At 30.5% G+C, this 26663-nt stretch overlaps 3 protein-coding genes across 6 annotated transcripts in view; 2 read left to right on the top strand and 1 right to left on the bottom strand.

Annotated features, from left to right (window-relative positions):
* Positions 1–7836, top strand: part of LOC143229145 (uncharacterized) — a 53811-nt gene extending 45975 nt beyond the window's left edge. Inside the window, exon 8 of the mRNA XM_076461030.1 lies at positions 2158–7836. Coding sequence (XP_076317145.1) covers positions 2158–2517 — 360 coding nt within the window. The 3' untranslated portion in view covers positions 2518–7836. The remainder of the gene's footprint in view (positions 1–2157) is intronic.
* Positions 7837–14936: 7100 nt separating this feature from the next.
* On the top strand, positions 14937–26017 carry LOC143229144 (ADP-ribosylation factor-like protein 3). Of its 4 annotated transcripts, none has more exons than XM_076461027.1 (7): positions 14937–15073; positions 17534–17677; positions 19346–19462; positions 21502–21552; positions 22082–22135; positions 23321–23506; positions 24356–26017. In XM_076461027.1, the coding sequence occupies exons 1-7, from the start codon at positions 15071–15073 to the stop codon at positions 24395–24397; spliced, it is 597 nt and encodes a 198-aa protein (XP_076317142.1). In that variant the 5' UTR covers positions 14937–15070; the 3' UTR covers positions 24398–26017. The 4 variants fall into 4 exon arrangements, with proteins under 4 accessions (XP_076317142.1, XP_076317144.1, XP_076317141.1 ...); XM_076461026.1 differs by lacking the exon at positions 14937–15073 and adding an exon at positions 15180–15329; XM_076461029.1 differs by lacking the exon at positions 22082–22135.
* Idh3b (isocitrate dehydrogenase [NAD] subunit beta, mitochondrial) overlaps positions 24640–26663 on the bottom strand; it is a 34925-nt gene continuing 32901 nt past the window's right edge. Inside the window, exon 8 of the mRNA XM_076461025.1 lies at positions 24640–25840. Coding sequence (XP_076317140.1) covers positions 25763–25840 — 78 coding nt within the window. The 3' untranslated portion in view covers positions 24640–25762. The remainder of the gene's footprint in view (positions 25841–26663) is intronic.

The raw sequence follows: 26663 nt of genomic DNA, 5'->3' as shown, positions 1-26663 counted from the left end.
TATATAATTACAGGCTTTAGAAGTTATTTCTTTATTATATAATTACAGGCTTTAGAAGTTATTTTCTTTATTATATAATTACAGGCTTTAGAAGTTATTTTCTTTATTATATAATTACAGGCTTTAGAAGTTATTTTCTTTATTATATAATTACAGGCTTTAGAAGTTATTTTCTTTATTATATAATTACAGGCTTTAGAAGTTATTTTCTTTATTATATAATTACAGGCTTTAGAAGTTATTTTCTAATTATAGGCTTTAGAAGTTATTTTCTTTATTATATAATTACAGGCTTTAGAAGTTATTTTCTTTATTATATAATTACAGGCTTTAGAAGTTATTTTCTTTATTATATAATTACAGGCTTTAGAAGTTATTTCTTTATTATATAATTACAGGCTTTAGAAGTTATTTCTTTATTATATAATTACAGGCTTTAGAAGTTATTTTCTTTATTATATAATTACAGGCTTTAGAAGTTATTTTCTTTATTATATAATTACAGGCTTTAGAAGTTATTTTCTTTATTATATAATTACAGGCTTTAGAAGTTATTTTCTTTATTATATAATTACAGGCTTTAGAAGTTATTTCTTTATTATATAATTACATGCTTTAGAAGTTATTTTCTTTATTATATAATTACAGGCTTTAGAAGTTATTTTCTTTATTATATAATTACAGGCTTTAGAAGTTATTTTCTTTATTATATTTGCATTCAACACTGAATTTTCTCATTCAGTTAGTTTCCACTTTGTGCAAAGTTTTCATATAAGTGTTTGTGGGGGGTATTGGAAGGTTTGTTTTGTTTGTTTGTTTTTTTGGAATTTCGCACAAAGCTACTCGAGGGCTATCTGTGCTAGCCGTCCCTAATTTAGCAGTGTAAGACCAGAGGGAAGGCAGCTAGTCATCACCACCCACCGCCAACTCTTGGGCTACTCTTTTACCAACGAATAGTGGGATTGACCGTCACATTATACACCCCCACGGCTGGGAGGGCGAGCATGTTTAGCACGACGGGGGCAGGTATTGGAAGGACATGCTTTATTGATTCAAAGATAATTTCCGCCAATACTAGAGAAACAGGCATGACCCTAGTAATTTTTTGTTTGATTTTGAATTTCGCACAAAGCTACTCGAGGGCTATCTGTGCTAGCCGTCCCTAATTTAGCAGTGTAAGATTAGAGGGAAGGCAGCTAGTCATCACCACCCACCGCCAACTCTTGGGCTACTCTTTTACCAACGAATAGTGGGATTGACCGTCACATTATACGCCCCCACGGCTGGAAGGGCGAGCATGTTTAGCGCGACGCGGGCGCGAACCCGCGAATTACGAGTCGCACGCCTTACGCGCTTGGCCATGCCAGGCCCGATAACAAATGAACTAATACTACTTTTTACCAAAAACCCCTATGTGACGCACTGATCATTTAAAGTTGACCTGGCGTGCAATCGTTAATCACACAGTTTCACGTCTGCAATGATTTAAATACGTTGGCTACTGCTGTCTCAACCCTAACGAAGTTATAATAGCTAGTTACTCTTAACACTCATTAACGAATTTCAAGCCTAACTGTAGCTTAGTGTATTGATGTTAATCGCAATTTATAAAAACGATGTTCCAAGTCCTTGCTACCTTCAACAAATCAACTTGGTTCACAGTATGTTTAAAATAGTTCGACAATACTTTTCAAAATATTTATGTACTCTAATCATAAGACACAAAAGATAAGGTAAGGAAGAATGTATAATAATATGTCAATCAAACATTCTGCTACATTCAGTGTTGACACAGCCTTTCCTCAGTACCACAGCTCATCAGGCTGGCTTGGTTACAGAGAGAGAGGTAGTTTAGACTTTATTTCTATTATCAGATTCGATGAAAAACCTCTATTATAGTGTAAACTAGATTAATTGACAAAATATAACTTCTATCAAATTTATATGAGTTATTTACAAGGCAGAATTAAAGTAATAATTGAGAGCATAACATTATTTATTTATTTTAATAATAACTGTTATTATCGTTACTCATTTTTACTTAAATTAGCTAAGCAGGTCAAGTGTCAATAAAAGAAGACTATTGGTTAATAATAATTAATTCTAAAAACTTGAAATTATTGTGTTTAATGTATTACAACAAGTTTTTATCTTCAGGAAACAAAAGAAATGTATGATGTTGGCACAATGACTGAAGACTTGGAATTAAAATCAGGTTTTCTGGACAGATCTATGAAGACAATGAGTAAGGAGTCATCTCCATCAACAAAATCAGATCCGAAAAGACCAGCAATGAGGAAGGCAGAAACTGTTGAGACATTTCGTCACAATGTTAAATGTGATTCAACATCATATGACACATCAAGCGTCGCTAATAATTGTTTAAAGGTTTCTGATATTGGTTCAGTTGAAGAACTGGATGTTCCATGCCAGCTTGAGGAATGTGTAATGCCAGCCATACTGGTTTTGGAAGAGAAACTGGAGAATAAAGTAAGACATTTTTGTAGAGTATCGTAAGAAGGACAAAAAATCATCTTTGTGATCTATATATAAAAATATAGTTTCAACTTTTTCGAAAACAAATGCAATTAGGATACATTAGATAATCGTAATATATTATCTGTGACTTTGTTTATAGTTAAACAGAAGCCTAAATAATGAGCTATCTGTACTGTTCGCACCACAGAAATTGAATCCCAAATTTAACGTCAAGCTCACCGCTGAGCAACGGGGGGCACAGACAGAAAAAGTATACTAAGAATTTTGAAAAAGATAGTAAGAATGTTAAAAAGGAAAAATGGGGCAGTAGAAATATATACGCCTTCACACAGATTACCGGAAGCTAATGGTTTTAACAAAACTTGAAATTATCTGTAGAAGTACAAATTATCGATTAGAAAATTATATTTACCTGGTTTCTTTAATATAACTTGTCCAATAATGAAACTGGAGTATGGAAAATCTTGCGGGGGAGAGTTATTTGCTTTGGATATAACAGCCTTACGTCAGAGTCTTTTGCAACAGAAACTATTCTGCAAGGTTATTGTCAGGATGTGAGACTGACAAATAAAGGTTAAGACTGATAGACGGTCTATCCCCACTGCAATGTGGACCCTATTAACATTCACCTCCAAAACCTAGGGTACATTTTATAATCCCACTTTATAGTTTGTACCCCGGAATCTTTTCAATTAGTGCAGTGTTTTTTGTTTAATTTATTTTGGTTTCGGCTTGTTATAACAAACTAATTTAATTTTCACTGCAGCCTACACAGATATTTTCACTACAGCACGCGACGACATACACAGATATTTTCACCATAGCATGCGGGTTACACAGATACTTTCATCATCACCGTTTCAACTTTTTGTTAGTTGCAATAGGCACAAGTTATTATAAATAACACTTTTAAACTAATAAAGTAAAATATACCATAACATAAAGTATTGGGGGCAAATATAATCGGAATAAAATAAGTTCCAACAATCAAAACTAGTGCACTTATAACCTAAATTTAAGGCATTCTTTTTAGAACACACAACGTATTATATTATTATTATGCGCTGAACAAAAACATGGACAGATATAAATAATTTAGCAGGAAATTATATTTTGGTGAATCATTAAAACAGTGATGGTGACAGTATCTACATAGACTGTACTCCATAGTAGCACCAATTACTAGTCAGACTAGGTAGATATTTATTACCTTCCTGCCGGAAGAACTGGTTGAACTGACTTCGATAAGTGTCTCAATTACAAAACTTTCAGAAAATTTATACAAATTGGTGACTAGTTGCTTTTGAGAATACTATAATATTATTTGCATATAAAACATTATCTGTGTAGGAAATTCTTGTAAGAGTTGGTTTTATTCAACTTTAACGTAGGAGTTGAAAGAACATTGTTAAACTCCCTGGTGGCAGTTGAGTTTAAATAAACCTCTTATTATTTTGTTCCTCTTTCTAGTAATATTACACAGAAAACTTCTTTAGTAATTTAAGCCTGATTATCATACTAAGAATATATAGTTTTTCTCAATATAAGTCCAGTACAGTGCAAAAGTGTTAGAAAAGATAATATTTTTATATGCCATTACAGAATGCAAATTTCAACACCATGGTAATATTTCTCTGATTCCTCTTGACAACTGAAAGAACCAGGGTGAGAATATTTATCATTCTGTAAAATTCCCATATAATTGTACCATGGGCGTGACATAAGTGTTCTGCTTAAATGAACATACTGATTAGATTTAGAGTTTGAAATAACTGTCATGGAACCCATACAGTGTTATGACTGTATCGAAATAAGCTAGCAAGGGTAGGATATGGTATCAGTATACGCTAGAATAAATCAATTTAATAGCACTTCACAAATAAACCTCAATAAAAACAATGTTTAACACTATATATTCAGTTTTGTTGTCATGCCATGGGCCAGAAAGCATTGAGAATTGTTAGTAGAAAAAGAGAGTTGATATAAAAGCTTTACATTATGCTGTTTGGACTATCAGACAAATTGTTGCAGACTTGAAATGCTCTCCCAACACTGTAAATTGCACCCTAGATCATGAGACCGAGGCAAGTAAATTTTATAATAGGAAAGAAAGAGGCAGAACATCTAAACTCAATGATGCTGATGTTAAGTATCTTTGATTAAGCAGTCTATGGGATAGAAGAAAGACTGTCACTGATCTCAAACATGAAATAAACAACCATACACTAAATGACAGAAAATTGTTAAGATCTACTGTATCAAGAAGATTCAACTATAATGGAATATTTGGTAATGTAGTAGTTAAAAAACCTTTACTTCAATCTCCAGATATTGTCCAGAAAGTGAAATTTGCTACAAGTACAAAAATTGCACTGTTGATTATTGGGAAAAGATGTTGTGAACAGCTGAATGCAAGTTTGAAATATTTAGTTCAAAGTGTAGATTGTACGTCCGAAGGAAGAAAGGTGAAAGATACTTATCTCAATGCATAGTGTTGTGTATTATAATTTATATTGGACAAGTCTCTCATTTATTATGTATTACGATTTCAAATAGCCGGACATTTTAATTTTAATTTAGAAGTTAACTGAAGTTTGATATCTATCAAATTGATATTTCCCAACAAGATTGATACAGACAATTTTCTTTCTTAACAAAAATATTTTAATATGTAAGCAAGAATACAATTTATAATAACGGTTATTACAAATATTGGTTTATATTAGTCCTTAGTTGATATTTTTACACCTAACTTAAGTTAGCTACTTGTCTTTTGGCTGGCCTCACATCGCTTACAAGTTAACTTTTGTCGACGAAGATATTTAATTCTTTTTAGAAATACTAGCGTCAGAAGTTAATTAACTGAAGTCAAACGCTTTGTAAAATTCGAAATCTAAAAATGTTCCTGTTCAAATTCTGTATTTTTTCTGTTAATAAGCAGTAATCACAATTATAGCCTCCGAGGCTATTACTGACTATCGCTGACCAACAATATTTTATTTCGTCTCTCGGCTAGGCGAGATCCTTGATTCTTCAACAATAATCAAAAACACGCTAATTTACGCAAAACATATATTGTTAATTCTTACTCTCGAGAATTGGCAGGACTAGCGCAATACCCACCCAACAATATACCTCACATGGATCAAACTGAAACAAACGTAGGTGTTAAAATAAATGTGTAATGTAACAGTAAATCCGTTAAAATAACACCAACCATGAAGCAGGCAGTGTGGTGGTTTGGAAATGTTTTTTTCTGCTGAGACGAAAGGAGATATTTGTAAAATAGATCGAAAATTGAGCCACTGCCAGTACCATCAGATACTGATCCGTCATGGTATACCCAGTGGTTTACGTATTATTATTGCTAAAAGATTCTTCTACTAAAACGTTATTAATCTCAAACACTTATCCAACCTATGCAGAAGTTACTTAGCTAAGAAAGCTGCTGGAGTCATTTAAATGATACAATGGCTCCCACCGAGTCCCTATCGGAACCTAACTGAGCAGTTCTGGGATTTGATTTATCAAAATCTTAAAGAATCATGGAATTATGGAAATGTATTAGAGATATTTGTAGTAAAATGCCAAAGGACACTTTGATTAAATATGTTGTAACAATGCCTGAAAGACTGTCTGCAGTTATTAAAGCAAAAGGGGGCACACAAAGTATTAACTATTTGTTGAACTCAAAGCACTTCCGCCGAGTTTCTATTGTACTAAATATGAAGATTAATAACATTAGCTGAGGTGCTTGTATCCTGGATGGAAGTTATGTAAATTCGCGATTAATGAAAAGTTATCTTAGGACATGAAAAGTTGTTTCCTTTTTATATATAATTAAAAAAACAAGAACACAGAAACACCCATGAAAACAGCAAAACATAAATTGTAAAACCGTAAATTTGAATGCATTTCTTCTTGGACCCAACAAACTTTCATGCCAAATTTGGTGAAGATTCATCAACAGGGGCGAAGTAGTGGTTAAAAAACAAACAAACGTAAAAACACTCGTAATAACTGCAAAATGCAAAATTGAAAACATGTATTTCCCCCATGGACCTAATGAACCTCCATACCAACTTTGGTGAAGATCCATCCACACCCTGCAAAGTATTTACATGAACATACAACAGACAGTACTATTATATTTATATAGATGGCACTAGTGCATTAGATGTTCGTGTGATGTTTTCATGACTATATCTGCACCCTGAGAATGAAGAAAAATAAAGTTCTCCGTGATAGGAAACGGAGGCGAAACAGGAAAATCGTGACCCCTATTGCTAATCTACATGCACACAAGATAAAAATTTCGCGAAGTTAAGGGTTTCACATCGCGAAATAAATTTTTGTTTTCTCATTATCATTCAAGCAAGACTTCCATTATAGTATAATTTTGATGTTTCACCTGAGATTTACTTTTTATTGTTTTTTAAAGTAGTCTGAAATCTAATTTTGATTTTATTCTTAAACTTTTGTACTGTATACCTAATTACTTTCCGAAAAGAAATATGGTGTTGCTCTCTTTTGTGTATATAGTCACTGGATTACTTTAAAAAGCGTGCCTTTTGCCTATTTCATGTGCTCAAAGGAAATTCGAAAATTTTTAAAGCAGGGTAGTGTTACAAATTATAAATTTATTTACATGACGTTTAAGTTAAATAAATTACAGCTAGCGCTAAAACACTTTCACAGAGTATATAACAAAGTTGAAACGACAGATAATGATGAGGTATTTTATGGCTCTCACGCTTTTATCTTTCAGCCATAGAAACGTTACTTAGAATTAGTGTAGTCTCAAGCTCGAACTGAAGAAGTGCCAAATTCCCAAGTTTTCTTTGGTTTCAGTACTAATCTGTTTATTGGGCTTCATACGGTTGGGTTAAATCTGATATGTGGATATAGCTTCACAGTTTTTGTCTAAAATGATTTAACTCTTCTCTCTTACAACCTTCAGAGATTTAGTGTTTTAATCATTGATGACGAAAACAGGTTATTGAAACTGCATCTATAATTAATTTGTATTTCTGGTTTGAGTAGAATATCTTTATGTATTATTCCGTATTACTTAATTATTTCATTGCTTCGTTGCACCTTAGGAAGTGTCACTTTATTGTTCAATTGTTTTGTTATATATTTCTGTATTACTCAAATTTGACAAACCAGTAAATAATATATCACAGAAAACTTATATTTGTTTTAGCAAACGCGTAACAAATTGTTGTAGATGAATAATTTTAAGTCATATGTTTGTCCCTTATCTCTCGAGTTTATTCTATATAACTGTGCTGTTTTATACTTTTAACATTTTAGAATGTGTTCACAGTTATGTATTTTGGCAAATGGATTTAATATAAATATTTTGTTATTATAATGTATTGTGCATTTTTTGAGCAAAATACATCACATTTGGAAAGTTGCAGAGGAGTTGTACAGTTTCATGTTATACATCAACTGTCAATATGATTAACGAACTTTTACAAAAATTATTTCTAATTAGTAGTAAAATGAAATAAGATTTCGTTCATTATTATAAATCTCTTTTACTTAAAGTTTTATTCAAAATGCTAGAATACTGTTTAAAGCATTGTTTACCATTTAAAAGGGAAGTTAGATCCACAACAAGCTAATTGCATTGAATGTCAGATATACACTGCTGGCCAAAATCTTAAGGCCAATGAACATAAAGAAAAAATATGCATTTTGCATTCTTAGACTCAACCACTTATTTGAGTAGAGTTTCGAAAGATATGAAAATAAGAAAAGGGAAAATAAAAACCTATTTTAGCATTTAATAGGGAAAATGTGAACACTATGAAATTAGCCTAAATACTAGCTGGTCAAAAGCTTAAGACCATACTAAAAAGAAGTTCTAAACAGGGTAGGAAATGCCCAACAAGAGGTCTCAGTAGTGAGTTGCACTGCCGTCATTGCAAATAACTTCAAGCATTCACTTTGACATGGATGATATAAGCGTTTGCAGAAGGCTGGCTAGAATGTTATTTCAAGTGGTGAAGATGGCTTCACGAAGATCATGCACTGTTTGGAATTGACGTCCATTTCTATACACTGTCCTTTACATCCACCCCGAAACACTTTCAATGGGGTTCAGTTCGGGCGAACACGCTGGATGGTCCAAAAGAATCACGTTATTCGCCATGAAAAAGTCCTTTGTCCTGCGGGCATTGTGAATTGCAGCGTTGTCCTGTTGAAAGATCCAGTCATTTCCACACAAGCGAGAGCATTCAGTCAATAAGAATGCTCTCTCCAACATGCCAATGTAGCCAGCTGCTGTTTGACGCCCCTGTATAACCTGAAACTCCGTTGTTCAATGGATAGAGAAAGCACCCCAGATCATGATGGGACCTCATCCACTATGTCGTGTAGAAAATGTCTCTTGTGGGATATCCTTATGGTGCCAGTAACGTTGGAAGCCGTTTGAACCATCCAGGTTAAAGTTTTTTCATCAGAGAACAAAACCTTCGTCCACTTTTCTACGTCCCATGTTTGGTGCTTCTCAACAAAGTTTAACTGAGCTGATTCGTGGTGTGAAAGGAGGAGTAACCTTTGAATACGTTTACGGTTTTTAAAGCCTTTTTCTCATAGATGCCCTCTTATTGTTCTTGAGCTGCATTCTGCGTCCGTAAGGCCCTTAATCTGGTTCGACGATCGGCTGGTGTCTTGCCGGACAACCCGTCGAATCCTCCTGCTCAACTCCGGCGAAATTTTCTTGGGCCGACCACTTGAATTTCTCGTTCCGTATCTCTCAGGGTCTTTAAAGAAATTTGCAACAGCAGTTTTACTACCCCCAATCTCACCAGCGATGGAACGTTGAGAGAGACCTTGCTTTTACAGCTCGACAATCTTGCCATGTTCAAACTCTGTCAACTTTTTAGCCTTTGCCATGTTTTTACCCAATGTAATACAGGAGATGTCAGTGGGAGATGTTGACAACGCTAATGCTTGAACACAAATGACTAAATTTTGTTACGTGTTTACCGATTAACGCTTTATTTCAGTATGGTCTTAAACTTTTGACCAGCCAGTATTTAGGCTAATTTCATTGTGTTCACATTTTCCCTATTAAATGCTAAAAAAGTTTTTTTTTCATCTTTCTAAGCTCTACTCAAATAAGTGGTTGAGTGTAACAACGCAAAATGTGTATTTTTTCTTTATGTTCATTGGCCTTAAGATTTTGGACAACAGTGTATATATCTTACAATATTAGCGGAATAAATTTTTAATTTGTATCCTCCTTTATTTTGAATTTCGTGCAAAGCTATACGAGCACTATAGCACTACCCCTTCCTAATTTAGCAGTATAAGACTAGAGAGAAGGCAGCTTGCTAGTCATAACCAATCAGCGCCTACTTTTGGGCTACTCTTTTACCAACAAATAGTGGTATTGACCGTAACATATAACGCCCTCACGGCTCAAAGGGCGAACATGGTGCGGCGGGGATTCGAACCCGCCATCTTCAGACTACGAGTTGAATACCTTAACCCACCTGGCCATGCCGGATTTTGTCGCCTCATCTGTTTGAGTACAATAAAAAGAACAGAAATTAAAATGATTGACAGTTCACACTCAATTCGTTTTAAAGTATTTAAGCTCTCAGACTGGCTAAAAGTAAATTTTATGTAATACTTAAATTAAAAAGTTACAATCGAAAAAATTGAGACTTTTAACAAACTAAACAAAAGATACTAGGTGTCATGATTCTAAATTTCAGTATCTTTACTTTCACTAATTTCAGTGCTAAGCTCTTTATTGGACTTCGTACGGCTATGTTAAATATGATATCTGGGTATTCTCACGTTCGCTAATTTCAACAACCGAAGCAACTACAAGTATGTTTACCTGTTTTCAACATTTCTTAAATTTTCAATGAATGATCATTTTTAGTGCTGCTATTCCTTACACATAACAGAACTAATTTTTACTGCTTCTATTTCCGTCACTCATAGTAGGAGTGATGAACAGGATTTTTGTGCCTTAACGAATTGTACGTGAGAACATGAAGCTTAAAAATACACATCATCTTAGTGATAAGTACACCTGCTAATTAACCTTGCAAGTGAGATTATAATAACCAGATGTGAAGGTTTTTTCTTTTTAGTTTCGTTTTTAACTACAGTTAAGAAGAACCAAAGTGGTGAAACTAATGTTTCAGCGTACCTGGTACTACGAGTTGTAGAATTTTAGAGATGTTGATTAATATTTATAACTTTTACGATATTATCAACAAGTAGTTAAAAAAAAAAGGTACAAAGTTTCGTTGTCATCACGGCAAACTATCAACATATGACAATTTATCTCGTAAAATGAAAGTAATTAGTTTGTTCTATTGAACTTCAGAAGTTAAAAAAAATCGTTCTTCAAGTTTACTGTAAATAATTACTCTTTAAATATTATGAAAAAAGACTATATATAAACTCTCTCATTACGACTGTAATATATAATTATATTATATAAATAAAATGTGTCTGTCAGTAAAGAGGTCCTTTTACTTCAGGCCTATGACTGAATGGTTCTTCCTGGAACAGAGAAATACATTTGCCAAACTAGGAGCAAGCTTTGATTCGTAGTTACCTCATCAGTTTCTTCACAATTAGTATAAAGGAAATGCAATTGGCAGTACTCGGTGTCAAGTTCAAAAACTTTTAATTAAAACAGATGTCTCTACTCCATTTAAAAAATATTTATGTGAAATTCAATATCGATATTCTTAAAGTATGCTGGTTTTTCTAAATCTAACGTTTATAAACTTTTCAAAGCTCAAAACTGTTTCTTAGTAAAAATTCAGTTTTAACACGTCTTCAAACATGTTTAAAATATTATTGTTAAATAAAAAATATTGCGTTTAAATATATTCACGAACTTTAGATGTATCATACAAAACACCATGATATGAAACAAAAAGACTGATTTTTCTCTGTATTTCTTCACATGCTAATTTCTTTTCCTTAGCCATCAATAAGAACTTTAGTAACACGTTTACCGTTTGGATATCAGAATAAAAATATGTATTTGGTGCGATGTTTAAAAAAGTAGTTGTTTTTTTTATTATTCTTTTTAGAATTACCAATGCATTACTTTAATCAAACTTTAAACTAAAAAAAACGTTGCAAAAATTTAGTTACTTGACAATTTAATTTTTTTAAAATTTATATAGCATCTTCTATCTCGTTTTAAGAAACTAGTGTAAAATTAGACATTGAGATATCTGCACTCTGTCCACCACGAAGAATTTAACCCAAAACTTAAGCGTTATAAATCCGTAGATTTGCTTCTGACCCACCAGAGAACGTTCCTTAAACACTTTTTATAAATCATACCGCTTTAACGTAGACACGAAAGATATGTCAGTGAAATATAATCAAAACTAGTAATAGAGAAGGAAGACCTGCTTGCTGGGGAAGTCCTATATATTTTATTTTTAATTGAAAAAAAATTAGAATCTAAAAGTCTAGAATAACACTTCTGGATTCAGATAAAAAGGCTAAAATTTAGTTCGATTTAATTTGTACGTAAAAACTCAGTTCATAACTTTAGAGTTAAATAACACTAAGAGCTGCTTCACGTATTGTTTAAAATAACATGTAAACAGTTAATGTGATAACTGCCAGACATAACAATGTTTATATCATAGATATTTCTGAAAGAATGTACTTTAACTTTTTAAAGGGTAACATTCTCTTCACGAACATATAAAAATAGAACCTTAATTGAGACAGATCATTCCTGAGAAAGTTGGAGGCTAAGAAAGCTTATGTTAAGTAAAAATAGAAAAACTCTACCATTACTTGTAGCTCCACTACTATTCTTACATATTAACACTTACCCATAGATGAGCCCTCCCCAACTAGCACAGCAGTTAACCTAAACGTGGCTTAAGAAGGTCGAAACGCTATTCTCTACTTGATTTTAATAAATGTTTGAAAAATTAAAAACTTTATTTTATTAAAAGTCTTAATACCCATTCCAGCCGTCTTGAGATACATTTTTACTTCAAGTGAGTTTCTGGTCATCAGGAATTTGTTGAATGTATGGCTAGGATTGAGCGTGCGACTAAAAGGAATGAAATCAAAATTAGCATCCAAACTGGTAGATATATTTATAACATTCATAAGAACTTTACAGAAAATATTCATTAATTAGTTAACCAGCCTCCGTTTTTTGTTCAATTTGGAACAATTACGTGACCTAACTAATTAACGTTTGGTCATTAAACGCTCTTTAATTGGGGTAGTTTCATTACGTTTAACAATTTTATGCTCAAAAGACAGTAATAAATAATAAATAACCTTTCACCAGTATGATTGGCCCGGCATGGCCAAGCGTGTTAAGGCGTGTGACTCGTAATCTGAGGGTCGCGGGTTCGCATCCCGGTCGCGCCAAACATGCTTGTCCTTTCAGCCGTGGGGGCGTTATAATGTTACAGTCAATCCCGCTATTCGTTGGTAAAAGAGTAACCCAAGAGTTGGCGGTGAGTGATGATGACTAGCTGCCTTCCCTCTAGTCTTACACTGCTAAATTAGGAACGGCTAGCACATATACCCCTCGAGTAGCTTTGTGCGAAATTCAAAAATAAACAATCAAACCAGTATGATTATTTTGAAAACGTGAGTCAGAAGCTTATAATCTAGTTTGGTTGATCTAACCAACGCTTATGTATCTGCACGTCTTTTCACCTTATAGATATGCTGCTCAAAATCAATTGTTTTCAATCCGAATTACAAAAAACTAAACGTGACCACTTTCACTCTTCGATGAAACTGTAGTGAAAACCTAAGACCGATAGCTCACGTGACTTTTTGCGAAGGCGTGCCAAAAGAACTGAGGCAAAGTTGATCGGAATTTTGTTGAATAGCTTTACACGTGTGGTTTACATTTAGTCCAAATTTAATACCCAATTATAGTATGTAAATATATATCAGTGTGCCAAATTGGGAAAAGGTCCATGGAAGATAAGTATGGTTATATATAAAATATTTTTTTCCGTACTTTCAGAGCGAAAACAAAAAATTCAATCAAAATTGGGAAATTTTATGTATTGTGTATTTCTTAATGGGTTGTCTTTAAATTTGGTGTGTAAAATAATAGTCCAGTAGTGAACATCCACCAAAAACATGTGATAGCTTTAGCTAAAGAACGTGGAAAATCACTAAACTGTCGATCACTTCTGTTAATATCAAACAGTGTACCCTGCAGGTTGTTTTTAACGCACGACACACTACAGTGAATCTTGATACTCCTTCTTCTTATTCTTACTTTAGAAAGTAGCACCTGAGGTTTATTTAGCTCATACCTTACTCCAAACTTTTTCTCGTTTAAAACTAAAACCTTGGGAAAAAATAAACATTATGTAGATAAATTTTAAGAAAATTTCGTGTGCGTATTTACCTACTACAATTTGTTAGCAATAAAAGCATATTTTAAGCTTATATTAACCTTCGCTATTTCAAGTAACTTTGTTTGCAACGTATAAAGAAAAAAACGTGTGTTTTTCCTTTTAAAATGCACAATTATTTCTTGTATAGTTAGTAGTATGAATACTCTTCCATAACTAACATAGTATCAGTAAATATCTTCATATAGACGTATTCCAGTAACTTTTTTAAATGTTTTTGAAAGTGTTTTGTGTGTGTTAAATAGCATCCTTGTAAAGAAAATACGACAAGGCTGTAAACTTATACTAGTCCTCTACTTTCGACAAATGTTATATACTACAACACTTGTTCTATAACTTCATACTTACATGGTCACGCTGATGACCTCTTAGAGTATAGTCATATTTATTACAAGAAGCAGAGTACCGATACTTTTAAATCTAATTAGGTTGATTATTATTTCTGTTTGTTTTTGTCCCTCAGTGAATAAGTACTAAGATTACGAACTTATAACCTTATTGGTTTTGAAAGATTCTTACGCCACTGTGGAATCTATAAGCAATATGTGAATAAATATTTTGGTTTGTTTACTTGTTCTTATTTTTATTTATTTTTCTGTCCATGTTCATTTTATTTTCCGTTTAACATTTCCAGAAACCTGCAACATACTTAAACTTTTTGGCCAATATTAGAATACTTGAATGAGAAAAAAGCTTTTTGTATGCCTTTCTAATCAGACAATTGTTTTGCTTCTATAAGTCAGGCTCATTTCGTTCTTATTCTTGTGCTTATTTGCAAAAGCAATGATTTTATTATAAAAATATTTATTCACATGTTGCTTTTAAAAGTTAATATATAAATATATATTTTTTTTGTATTATTGTCATCAGCTACATGATAAACCTTAGTTTGAGTATAATAAATTATACTATAAATGTTTTAAGCCTAATAATAGGTTTCATATATAACTGATTGAAATTATTAAAGTGCTAAGTACATTATTAATAATTTTTAGAAATAAATATATTTTATTGGAATTAAGTATGACATATATCATTTTTTATTTGTATTTTTATTTTAAATTTCAAAACAGATGGCACGACTATCGCATAGTAACAAGTATTTGTTAATTCATCCCATGGAAAATCTATAGGCAAACAACCAAAACATAAATATGGTAAATAAATAATATTTAATGGTATTCGTTGTAATATAATTGCAGTTTTAATTGAAATGAACAATTTTAAATAATGAATATTCAAATGAAGTTATGTTTTACGTTAGAATTAAATTCGACCAGTCCAACGATTATATCGCCGTCAGTAACAATTATTAATCAGCTACTCTTAATATGGTATAGTAGTTTAAGTACACCATGTAATTTACGTATAGTACCCACGTAAGTGCTGATTCCAATGGGATGGAATTATAAAGTTAGTATCATGATTAACGTTTATATTATTATTATACTACGTATATTAGCTTAGTATAGCCATGTTTTATGTTAAAATAATGTTTGTAAGATATCTATTGGTGGTCTTTATATAACATGTATATTTATTATATTTTGTAACAAAAAAAAAGATTAAGTATAAGAAACGGGAAATAATGTGTTTTTTATTAGGAATAATTGTTTCTCAAATTAGGTATTCGTTTAAAAAAATTAAAAGTTCAAATAAGTAATTGTTATATCTTAATAACATAGAGGTACATGTTATTAGAAGCTTATTTATTTGTATTTCATTATATCAGACAATTAATAGTTTGGGTAACTGCATATGACTAACAACAAAAATGCATTATACAGCAAATTATAATATATCAAGGATTCATAAAAATATTTTTTGTTAACATTTTTGTCCAAAAATTGTTTTATAGATATTTTTTAATCGGTCTTACAACTTTGAGTACATGTTCTTCTGTAGTAACAAATGATTGCATAAATCTAACTGTAAAGAAAAATAGCCTAGAAACAACCTGTAATATATGTATGACTAAAATGATGAATTTGCTTCTTGTGAATGAGTAGTCTCATTCAGTGATCTGATAAAGGTGCTATGGTGTCGTACAAACTAATGCTATCACACAACAGTACTACTTTCTTATTATGAATGTAGTCTTCACTGCATCATATTTTATATAGTGTTTAGAACAAATACATTTCTTTTGCCATAATATATACTTGCAAAGTTGATAATAATAATAATTTCTGTTGTATCTCATAAGTAATTTATTACTCTTAGTTTTATGTCTTTGTTAATAAGTGCAAAGTTATATAATGGACTATTTGTACTGTGTCTATCACAGTTACCAAAAACGAATTTTTAATTGTAAGGCCAGAGGACTTATTGCAAAGCTACTGGAAGAACTAATTAATTATAATTTTATAATTATAACTGTTGTTTGGGATTAATTATTTAACATAATTTGTATGTTCAATCATATTTTTTACCTGTATCTCTGGAAAGTACAAACTTGCTTACTTTACAGTTATTTCTTACTTGTATAGTTTTAAATCTACATCTGTTATAGGTATGAAAATAGGTAGTCATACCTTAGTTTTATTAATATGTAACCTGTATGTGGGATTATGGTACATATAATTGTTACAATTTAACTTTTTATATTAGATCTGAAATAGAGCGAGAGAGTTTGTGGAGGATTAAAATTCCAACAGATGCTTTTTGCCCTGTAGAAACAATGTATTCCAAAATTGTATAATGAATATCTGTCTTGTGTGTGTGTGTGTTCATAGAAGAATTTTGGTGGAACGTCCAGAACAAGGGAGGTTAGCAGTTGATCCTGTAAGCTTAAATTTGGCAATTATGCTTTGAACAGTAGATTTCAGCACATTAAGTTGTCTAGCAATACTGGAAAGAGACACATGAGACTTGTATTTTATAATAATTTGGTTTTTTAAATCACTGGACAGTTGTTTCCTGTTCACCATGATGACCAAGTAGATAATGATGGAGACAGTGCTAATTTGCTGGAAGTACATTTTTTGCTGGCTAAATTCTAATAATTATGAACCCAGTATCTAGTTCTGGAATGGTATAATGTAGTTTATTCACCAAACTAAACAAAATTTTTACAGGAATATCAGTTTTTTTCACATATTCTGAACTGTACGAACACTTTGTGCTTCTCCTATTTTTGGTTATTTGTTTATAAACAGTTTATTTGTCGTTTAATTTACATAAAACATTATGTAGATGTGTGTTAGTATAATATTTATAATACACTGTACTTTCATTATCCTAATTATGATACTTTTTAGGTTATGAGGAAAAAACTACTCATGATGCAGGGGTACAAACACTTTCTGTCCTAACTGTATGCTTCAGACATTACAGTATTTGTGTTTAGATTTGTTATTACTGTTAAAAATAATTTCAGTTTTTATTCTGTTGGTTTTGTTCTTATAAGAGAAGTATGAGCCATAAATTTGTTTATCAGTTTAAGTTATTCAGATGTAACTGTAGGAATAATAACTTGTATTGTACCTTGATAAGGAATGTTTTGACCATATTCAGGTGTAATTTGTATTGTTCTTATATACTTTTTAGTAGATTCAACAGACAAAAGTTTATTAATTCAGCCACTAACATAAAGAAATGTTTTGTTTCACTTCAAGGGTTTACTTTCACTATTACGGAAACTTAAGTCTGCACCAAACAGAGAACTTCGAATCCTCTTGCTTGGTTTAGACAATGCAGGAAAAACTACTATTTTAAAATCACTAGCCTCTGAGGATGTAACGCACATAACGCCAACCCAGGTATGTATATTTTGATTATAAACTGGTACTGACAAGTTGCCTGTTTGAAAGGTTATTAAAAGAAACTCTAGTGAATGGGCCAAAACTTTAAAAAATATTTTTTAATAGTAGGAGGTGTAAACTTGTAAATTTAAGATATGTAATTATGGTAATGCTTCTTGTGTCATAAGTGAATTATTCTTATTAATTGTCAAGGAATGATTCTGGTTGGAGTGTTGGTAAAACCATAAATCTCTTTACTTAGTGTCTCTCTTATCTTTGATGAAAATAACAAAGTGTTTGATTCTATTTATCAGGAATTTTGAATTTAAGTAAAAATAGATTATCATAACCACGTACAAAACTTGGATACTGGTGCAGTTTTGGTCCACTTTAATAAAGAAGAATGTCAGTGTGTTGGAAAAACACAGGCTACTAAAATAATAAAAATTATTTTAACAGAAATAAAATTTTGTCATGTTTAACTTTGGATTTCTAAGAAGAATTAGATTCAGAGCTCAAAATTGTATCTTGAAGAGGCTTCTTCTAGCTGCTATTTTATTTAAGAGTGGAGCTGAAAGATTGAAAGTAAAAATCTTAAAAATTAAAGGTAACAAGTTTTAAGTTTAGAATCCCATATATATACATCTTCTTTCACAGTATTTGTTGTTTCTAGGGTTATGAATTTGTAGAATGGCTTAACTGATGATGTGGTGTTTTCTGTTAATTTGAAGTATTTTAAATGTTATGGATTAGGGGTGCTGTATTTAACTTGCAATAATTAGTATTGTTACAATCTTTTTTTTGTGAGTGAAGGGTGACCTAGTTGGCCAAATGGTTTATTTTAACTTTTTTTTCTTGTATTTTTACACATGTACATGTAGATATAGTTATATGTGAAATATTTTTAGTTACCAAACCACACATTACAACAAGCCAAGTTCCTAGACCTTGTTGGCAAATGAGCTTATTAAAATTTTATTTAGGGTAATATGTCAATTGACAACCAGCAAACATTTTTTTACATACAAGAAATACAAAACTATTAAACATTTGTACGTATTTGTCAGAGTTTCTTTACATATGAAAGAAAGGTTTTTCTGTTATGAGTACTTGTTTTTTAATTTAAAAAACGTAAATGATTTTGAGCTATAATATTGATTGCTAAACATTTCTGGCTATGAAAATATGGATAATATTTTGAATCAGAAAAAGTTAATAAACACATTTAGATGTGAATCAACATTCTAACTACTTATTTGTTACAGAAATATATGTTGTGTTTGTAAATCATAAATAAGAATGATACAATATAAATAACATTAATATCTGAGACAGTATTTTTATTTATATGTATTTTAGAAATTTTAAAACATGAAAAGTATTCTAGTGTTATGACTTTTAAAGGGTAAATATAAAGTGCTAACATTATTAGATTTCATAGATACTACTTCATATTAGTAGCTAATATTTGAGAAAATAAAAAGTTTCCAACAAAGTTTATGTTTTTCTCATTACTTCTTTGAAGGTGCTAATGATACATTCCAAACAACAGTAATATGTACATATGCCATGAGAATTATTTTTGAATAATTTGGATACATGTATGCAAGATAGGTTATTCTTATACTTTACCATACAATGTTAAATCTTGTATGTATATCAAGTGTTGATTTTTCTTTAAATCAGGGGTTTAATATTAAGAGTGTTCAATCTGAAGGATTTAAATTGAATGTCTGGGATATTGGTGGACAACGAAAAATTAGACCATACTGGAGAAACTACTTTGAAAATACAGATGTCTTGGTATGTAATTTTTCAGCATTAATGGTTCTTACTCTCATCATTTTAAATTTATTAGCTGCATTTACCAGAGTTACCTGGTACTGTGGTGGAAGAATTATTAAATATTCTTAATTACTAGTTTATTGAAAGCAAATTTGTTGAGTAAGTTGTCACAGCGTTTGTAAGTTTCATCAGTTGTTTGAGTCTGTAGGTAAAAGTCACAACGGTTTTGTTGTTACATTCAAAATTTAATTAAATTTCTTTATTATCGATGTACATTACTAAACGTGACAAAAATGTTAATAAATCAATTTTTAATGTAAGTTTTAAATTGTTAATTTTCAAAAGGATATATATTGGAATAAATTCTCAATATTCACTTCTCTATATCACATGACGCTTGTTTGTTCCATCCTATCCACCCCTGTTTGAGCTTCTGAGTTGTAATACCAGCCTCCAATCGTATTGATTTACAGAAATATAAACCAGAAAATAAATCCCACATGCCACACACTACCATCACATACAATCTTTTAAAAAATGTCAGTAGTTTTCTTATATTTATAACCAATAGAAGAAAAGGTTTCAATTTATTGAAGTACACAACAGGCTATCTTGTTCTCATAACAGCTTTTGAATCATTTGGCCTATAGATTCAAAGTTGCTATTGATGACTTCACCTTCACCAAGTAAGGAAAATATTTGAATGTGCTTATAGCTTAGTTAAAAAGCTAGGTAAATTATAATTGTTGTAGAGTATTGTACTTTTTTGTATATGTTGTTTTTATAACAGAATATTTGAAATAAATTAAAATCACTAAAGTACCAAATTGACCCTACCAAAAATTAGGGTATCTTTTATTGAAATAAAGTGCAAGACTTACATATAAGTACAGAATTTCTTGTTTTTCATGTATACTTTTTTATTTATTGTTATAAAACTAACTAAAATATTAGAAACTTATTGGGTTATGTATGAAAACTTAAATGAAAAAAAGAATTATATCAAAAATTTTTCTCAGTGAGGTAGGTATGGGAGCTGCATGTGCATTTCATAATTCAATGCTTTGTGTACTTAACTTAGAAGTTTGCTTTCCAGGTGTTACACATGGTTAGTTGCTAGCCAGTTCATAGGACAACAAAACAGTAAAATAAAATTAAAATATAAACTGTTAAATAATTGTAATTTTCTCTTGTAGTCTGCAGGCCTTCCAGAAAGAGAGAAAAAAAGGGTAGTTTATTAAATTTTTGTGATGGTTATGAGGTCACTAACATGGGTGAAACCTGTACAGTGTTATGGTAGAGAGAGTAACAAATAATATAGAGCTTTTGTGAAAAAAAACAACTTTTGATATTCATGTAGGTTCTAGAGATTATGCAAATGAAACCTGAAAAACTGTAAGATGAGAAAATTAACATGCAAATCACCTTCCACTGAGGCTTGACATAGACAAACCTTTAGTAAAAGTATTTAATTAAATTTTTTTATTATTATTTTTTCGTATAATAGCTTGTAATGTTTGCAAAAGCTTGGTAAACATTGTGAAGTTACACTTTGTATATTAAAAAATTATAATATGTATAGTTTCATGTTTTAAATGCTATATAAGTTTAGTCAAAATGAACAGAAGTTTATACTGTCAACAGTTGCTGTTCTTATTACATGCCTTCAGAAATTTATGCACACACACCAAGTTTTGTAGATTTGTTTTATCCATAAAAATGTTTGAAATTAGATGGATTTTCACTGTATATTTTTAAAATTAAATTTGATATTGATTGTTTAACCATAAAGTGTTTTTAATTTTAGATAAACACCTGATCTTGTTAATTTGTATTGGTATGATGGTTTATCTGCTCAGATAGAGATCGTTCAGCCCTTTTACAAAAATGTGTTAGAGGGAATTTCTGGCATATATTGGTAGGATAAATTTTATTTATTTTGGAGAAAAAATGTACTCAACCCTTGTCTTTAAATTCCATTAAATGTATAACACATGTTTAGACTTGTCTTAGATAGTGCAGATTTAAAATATGATAATGTTGCTGTTATGTTACAGATTTATGTTATAGACAGTGCAGATAGGAAGCGGTTTGAAGAAACAGGTGTTGTAAGTAGTAGTTTTTGAACAGTTATAGTTTTTACTTTTTGACTAAGAGCACTGTACAAATTATATGCAATCTAGTAATTTGTTACAAATTTATAAATTAATGTGTGTCATTACAGATATTTTACATAAAATGACATTACAAGCTTTTAACATATGATTCATATACAGGCAGTAACTGCAAATGTAAATATTTTATACCATAGGAAGAACTGGGTTTGAGGTAAACATTTTTTAAAACAGCTTAAAATAAGTTTTCCATTCAGAAATATATTTATGTAAGGAATTTGAGTGCTTATACATATATTAACAGAGTATTGGTCACATTTTATATTATTTGCACAAGAAGAGTATTTTTCAAACCTTCTTTTATCCTTACGTAATAGTCAATGTAGATCTTGAACATCATTTTAAATTCCTATATTACTCAGTCATTGTGAGATACTGAATACTACCTTGTTTTTCATACTTTTCATTAAGAAGCAAATACCATCCCATATGTCAGCTCCTAATTTTTAATTTCATTTCACAGTATATTTTCACCACCCTGTGGGACCCATATTTTTGTAGATATTTTCCTTTCCTAGTAAGTTACATTTTACCATTAATGTTTTGTAATTTATGATGATATTTGTTTTTGACCTACTTGCTTAAAATTATGTGCATATTTATTTTTTCAACAGTAAGTTCCAAATATTTATTTTCTTTTAACATAAGAATGACACAAAAGTGTAAATTTAGTAAGTAATCAGAAGTTGGATGGCATAATCTGTATCAATCTAAATTAACCACATGAATATATTTGTTGAAAAAGCTATTGGCTCAAACAGAATTATTTATGAAACCAATTTTTTTCCATATCCTTATCAAATTACATCATGAAAATTTATCACAATTGTTTTCTCAGATGAATCTGTTTTCATATTCAATTCATAGTTTTAGTTAATAGAAGCTCATTTTCTTTCTTTTATATTTTATTCTTTTTTTTTTCATCAAGCAGTAAGCTTGTTGAGTTGAAATATTTTAGCATAGTTCTTGTTAATAGAACATGTAAAATAATGATGATTGAAAGTAGTAGTTTGTGCAGTGGTTCAGCTTTCTAGAAAAATCTTTTTTTGTCCAAGTTTAATTTTCATTTCTTTCTTAATAAATTGTAAAAAAGTGTATATGTCAACCACACTTTATCTGCCATAACCAATGATTGAGGCCTTTCGCCTGTTGCTATTTCAATTTTGAAGGTGCAAAGAGATGTTGCCTGTGTGATAAGTGGTTTTCCAGAAGTCAGTTGCCATTGAATACGTTTAAAATATCTAGCCTTGAATATGGTATTAAAGGTTACATCTGTATATTCATCAGTGCCATTACCTGAAACACTTGTTTCTTCAATGTTACAGTACAGTAGCAAGTAATTTTTTGAACACACAGGAGATTTTATTCTTCTCAGGAAGTTTAAGCAAAATAAAGGTTTTGATACAGGGATGATTCTATATCTATTTTGAAAGTGTTTTTCATTAAATGCATTATGTAGCCTTAAAGCAATATTTTTTTTTTATATCAGTTGATGAAGGTGTTTAGGTGTGTTTGTCATATGCTTATTAAAATGTCGTTTCTTTTCAAAATGGTATGTATACCCTTTACATGTCAATGTTTATAAGAATGAGAAAAATACTGTATACTTATTTATCTAAATCATGATAACATTTTAGAGGTTTTGCTTTACATACAATTTTTGTTATAACTTTAAATTTCTCCAATTTTATATTTTCATTAGGAACTTGCAGAGTTACTGGCAGAAGAAAAACTATGTGGTGTTCCTCTGTTAGTTTATGCCAATAAACAAGATCTTTTAAATGCTGCACCAGCAAGTGAATTAGCAGAGGGCCTTAACCTTCCTGCCATTTTGGATCGAGCTTGGCAGATTCAAGCCTGCTCTGCTTTGTCAGGAGAAGGATTAAAGGTAATATATGAAGAAATTATTTTACTTATTTCACAGCTGACTTATTATTCTACCTGTGTTGTAAACACTGTAAAATCTAATTTTCAGAGAAATACAGAAGGGCATTACATTCTTGTCACTGATATAAATGTATATATATATTGAAAAATAATATACTTTTCACAGGGTTTTAAAAAACAGTAATGATGGCTATTTAATACTTTTTCTGTAAAAGCCAAAACATATTTCAAACTATCATGTATGATGTAAATAAAGTACTCTGTTTAACTGTACTTTTATATAACATACTGTCTGTTGCCACAACTGTTGCTACAATACTATAAAAATATAGTACAGTTGTGACTGAATAGCTTTCTTAGTAGTAAGTTAGTATGTTTTGGGCACAGTAGTTTACAAAGTAGCTTTTGAAAATACAAGCAAATTTGAAAAGTTATTTTTAATGTTTAAAAAGCTTTGATACATTAGGTTAACTTTTGTTCATTTTGTAAAATAATGTTAAAGGAAGCAGTAGGAGGAAATTTACATTTGAGTTAATTTGATGATTCACAAATTATTGTATCTAATTTATTAAAAATGAAGTCCTAATAGGAAAAGGTTTTAGAGCACATGCAGCTAATGAAATTTCTTTACGACAAGTGACCTGTTATATTTTGAAGATTAAATGTATTTAATTAAATTATTTTAAAATGTAGATGAGACATTTTAATACTTTTAATATCATTCGTTGATTTTTTTTTTCGTAATATGATTAAGCAAAGAGAATTAACTGTTTTTTTTTAGAAAATAATATTTAGAAAGGAAACCTCAACAAATGGAATCATTTTAATAATACCCTGTTTTTGTTTCTAGGATGGACTTGATTGGGTGTGTAAAAACATCAAAAGGAAGTAGTATAGTAAAACATGTAGTTAGCCCTTGATCTCTAGTCTCATGTTTGGCATCATGCAATGCAACACACATCTCTATTTATGCCATTCCACCTTATGTTCCGTCCAAAATAATTTCAGCTATAACTTCATCCTTCTATTGCACTCTACTGTACAAAATCTGTAACCCATAGGCAAAGACACATAATAACGTTTCTACTGAAATATTCAGTAACAAACAACAGTCAATAAATGTAATATGGTAAGTGCCTGGACAAGTTCTCTTTATTACCAATGTCTTTTCTAATTGCTACACTGATTTACTCAATAGCAGAATATTTTACATTCTTTTCTAGCTTTAAATGGAAAGAGTCTAAACCTCTAAATTAATCACAAATATAAATCAGTAATTTGAAAAACCTAGTAACAAAAGCAACTCTGAATTATTTGTATCTTCAAGTTTTATGTACAAAAATTAAATAAATAATTCACACAAAAAATGGCTAATGAAGATTTCAATCTCTAGAAGTTGTATGCATACAAGAGATTTTCAAACTTTTCTCATGTTGCAACTTATTTTGCACCAAAGCTTCAGAATCAACAATTCAACTACAAAACTCGACTTTCATCAGTACTTACCTAATAAAATTTTATGTATATTTTTTTTTTTTTATAAGTATCACTTTCAAATGATATACTTCACTAAATATAGAATTTAGGTACTTTAGATATTAACCAAACAAATGTTCAACCACTGAAGGTATTAAATACATCTTCGGTCAACACTTAATTTTTGTAAGAAAATGACTATCATAAAGCAAGTCTTCTGGTTTTACAAAAGTTATCCTTAAATTATTCTATAAAGTTTTGTTTTTTTTACATTAATATGCTAATACACACACCATCATTGGTAATTATAATAATTTAGACTTAAAAACATGAAATTCTCAAACCTCGATTTTTAATTTCCAGTCATATTCACACCTTGAGTAAAGAAGGTAAATGTGAAGTTATAATATTTAACAACTATTTTACCATATCTGTACTTCAGTATAAATGCTACAAACTTTACTATGTATGAAGAGTTTTATCCATGTTCTTAAAAAATTAAAGCCCTAGGAAACTTCAAATAAAATGGATTTATACAACATACATTACATCAAATTACAGAAAAATAATTATTTGTTTCTTCAAATATACTCTACTGGTTACTTTTTCCTTTAATGCCATATTCTGTAAATTGGATAATATCTTTTAAAGAGAAAGTGAAAGCAAATAAACTTTCCAAATACCTGTATGTTTTGGCAAAGAAACTTTTGCAAATGGGTAGCTTTAAAATTACTAACTACACTAGAATATATATGATATGCAAGTTATTTACAGTGTGTAACTAATATGATAAATTAGAAATCACAGCTTTTGTAAAATCTGTTGTACTGGAATATCCACCAAGATCTCTGGTTCGAACCTGTGGAAAAAATACATTATAAACATTATTATTTTTAATGTATTTGCTAATGATATTTGTATGTTTAGTATTTTAATACTTACACAAAATATACTATAAAAACTGCAATTTTGCATAAAATAATAAACTGAGCTAGCTGAACTCAATAAAGAAAACCAAAAATTCATGTGGCAAAAACTTAGACTCTTGTTTTGTAAATTCTTTTAAAGAAATCATTAAATACAAAAGTATTTTGCCATAATTCTTTCACAAAATTTATTTTAGAAATATCATGTTTCATGATTACATATTTTATTTTGTATTGTATTACAATGAACAAACCAAAATATCCACTTCCACATTTTTATACAATGCACATATATCTAAATGATTAAAATACTTCTTTAACTTTATACTTTAGTTTTCATGCAATTCATGTATTTACTCACACAACATGTGGTTCGCATTAACCTTTCAATACACTGTTGAAACATTGCAGTTCACTTTCATTTTTGAATTACAATTCTTCATATCTTTTACTTTATTGACAACCCATAATAAATAATTGAACTAGTGTAGTATAACAGTTTAGTATTAAAATCTATGAAACTGATTTGTGACCATATGGAATTTTTTATAGCCACGTACTAAACTGGCAATTCCTAAAATACCTTGTAAAACAGAAGTGTAATATGATGTAACCAGAGCAAGTAATCAAAGTAAATGTCAGGCAAATAATATACATGTATGGATAATTACACTTTTAAAAAACAATATTCCAAGTCCCATGTTGCTCTTGAAACTACCTATCACATCAGTGTGCCCTGATCACACATACACATGA

This window comes from Tachypleus tridentatus, chromosome 10, assembly GCF_004210375.1.
Source record: "Tachypleus tridentatus isolate NWPU-2018 chromosome 10, ASM421037v1, whole genome shotgun sequence".
Classification (NCBI taxonomy): Eukaryota; Metazoa; Arthropoda; class Merostomata; order Xiphosura; family Limulidae; genus Tachypleus; species Tachypleus tridentatus.
This window is presented reverse-complemented; position numbering and strand designations above follow the sequence as displayed.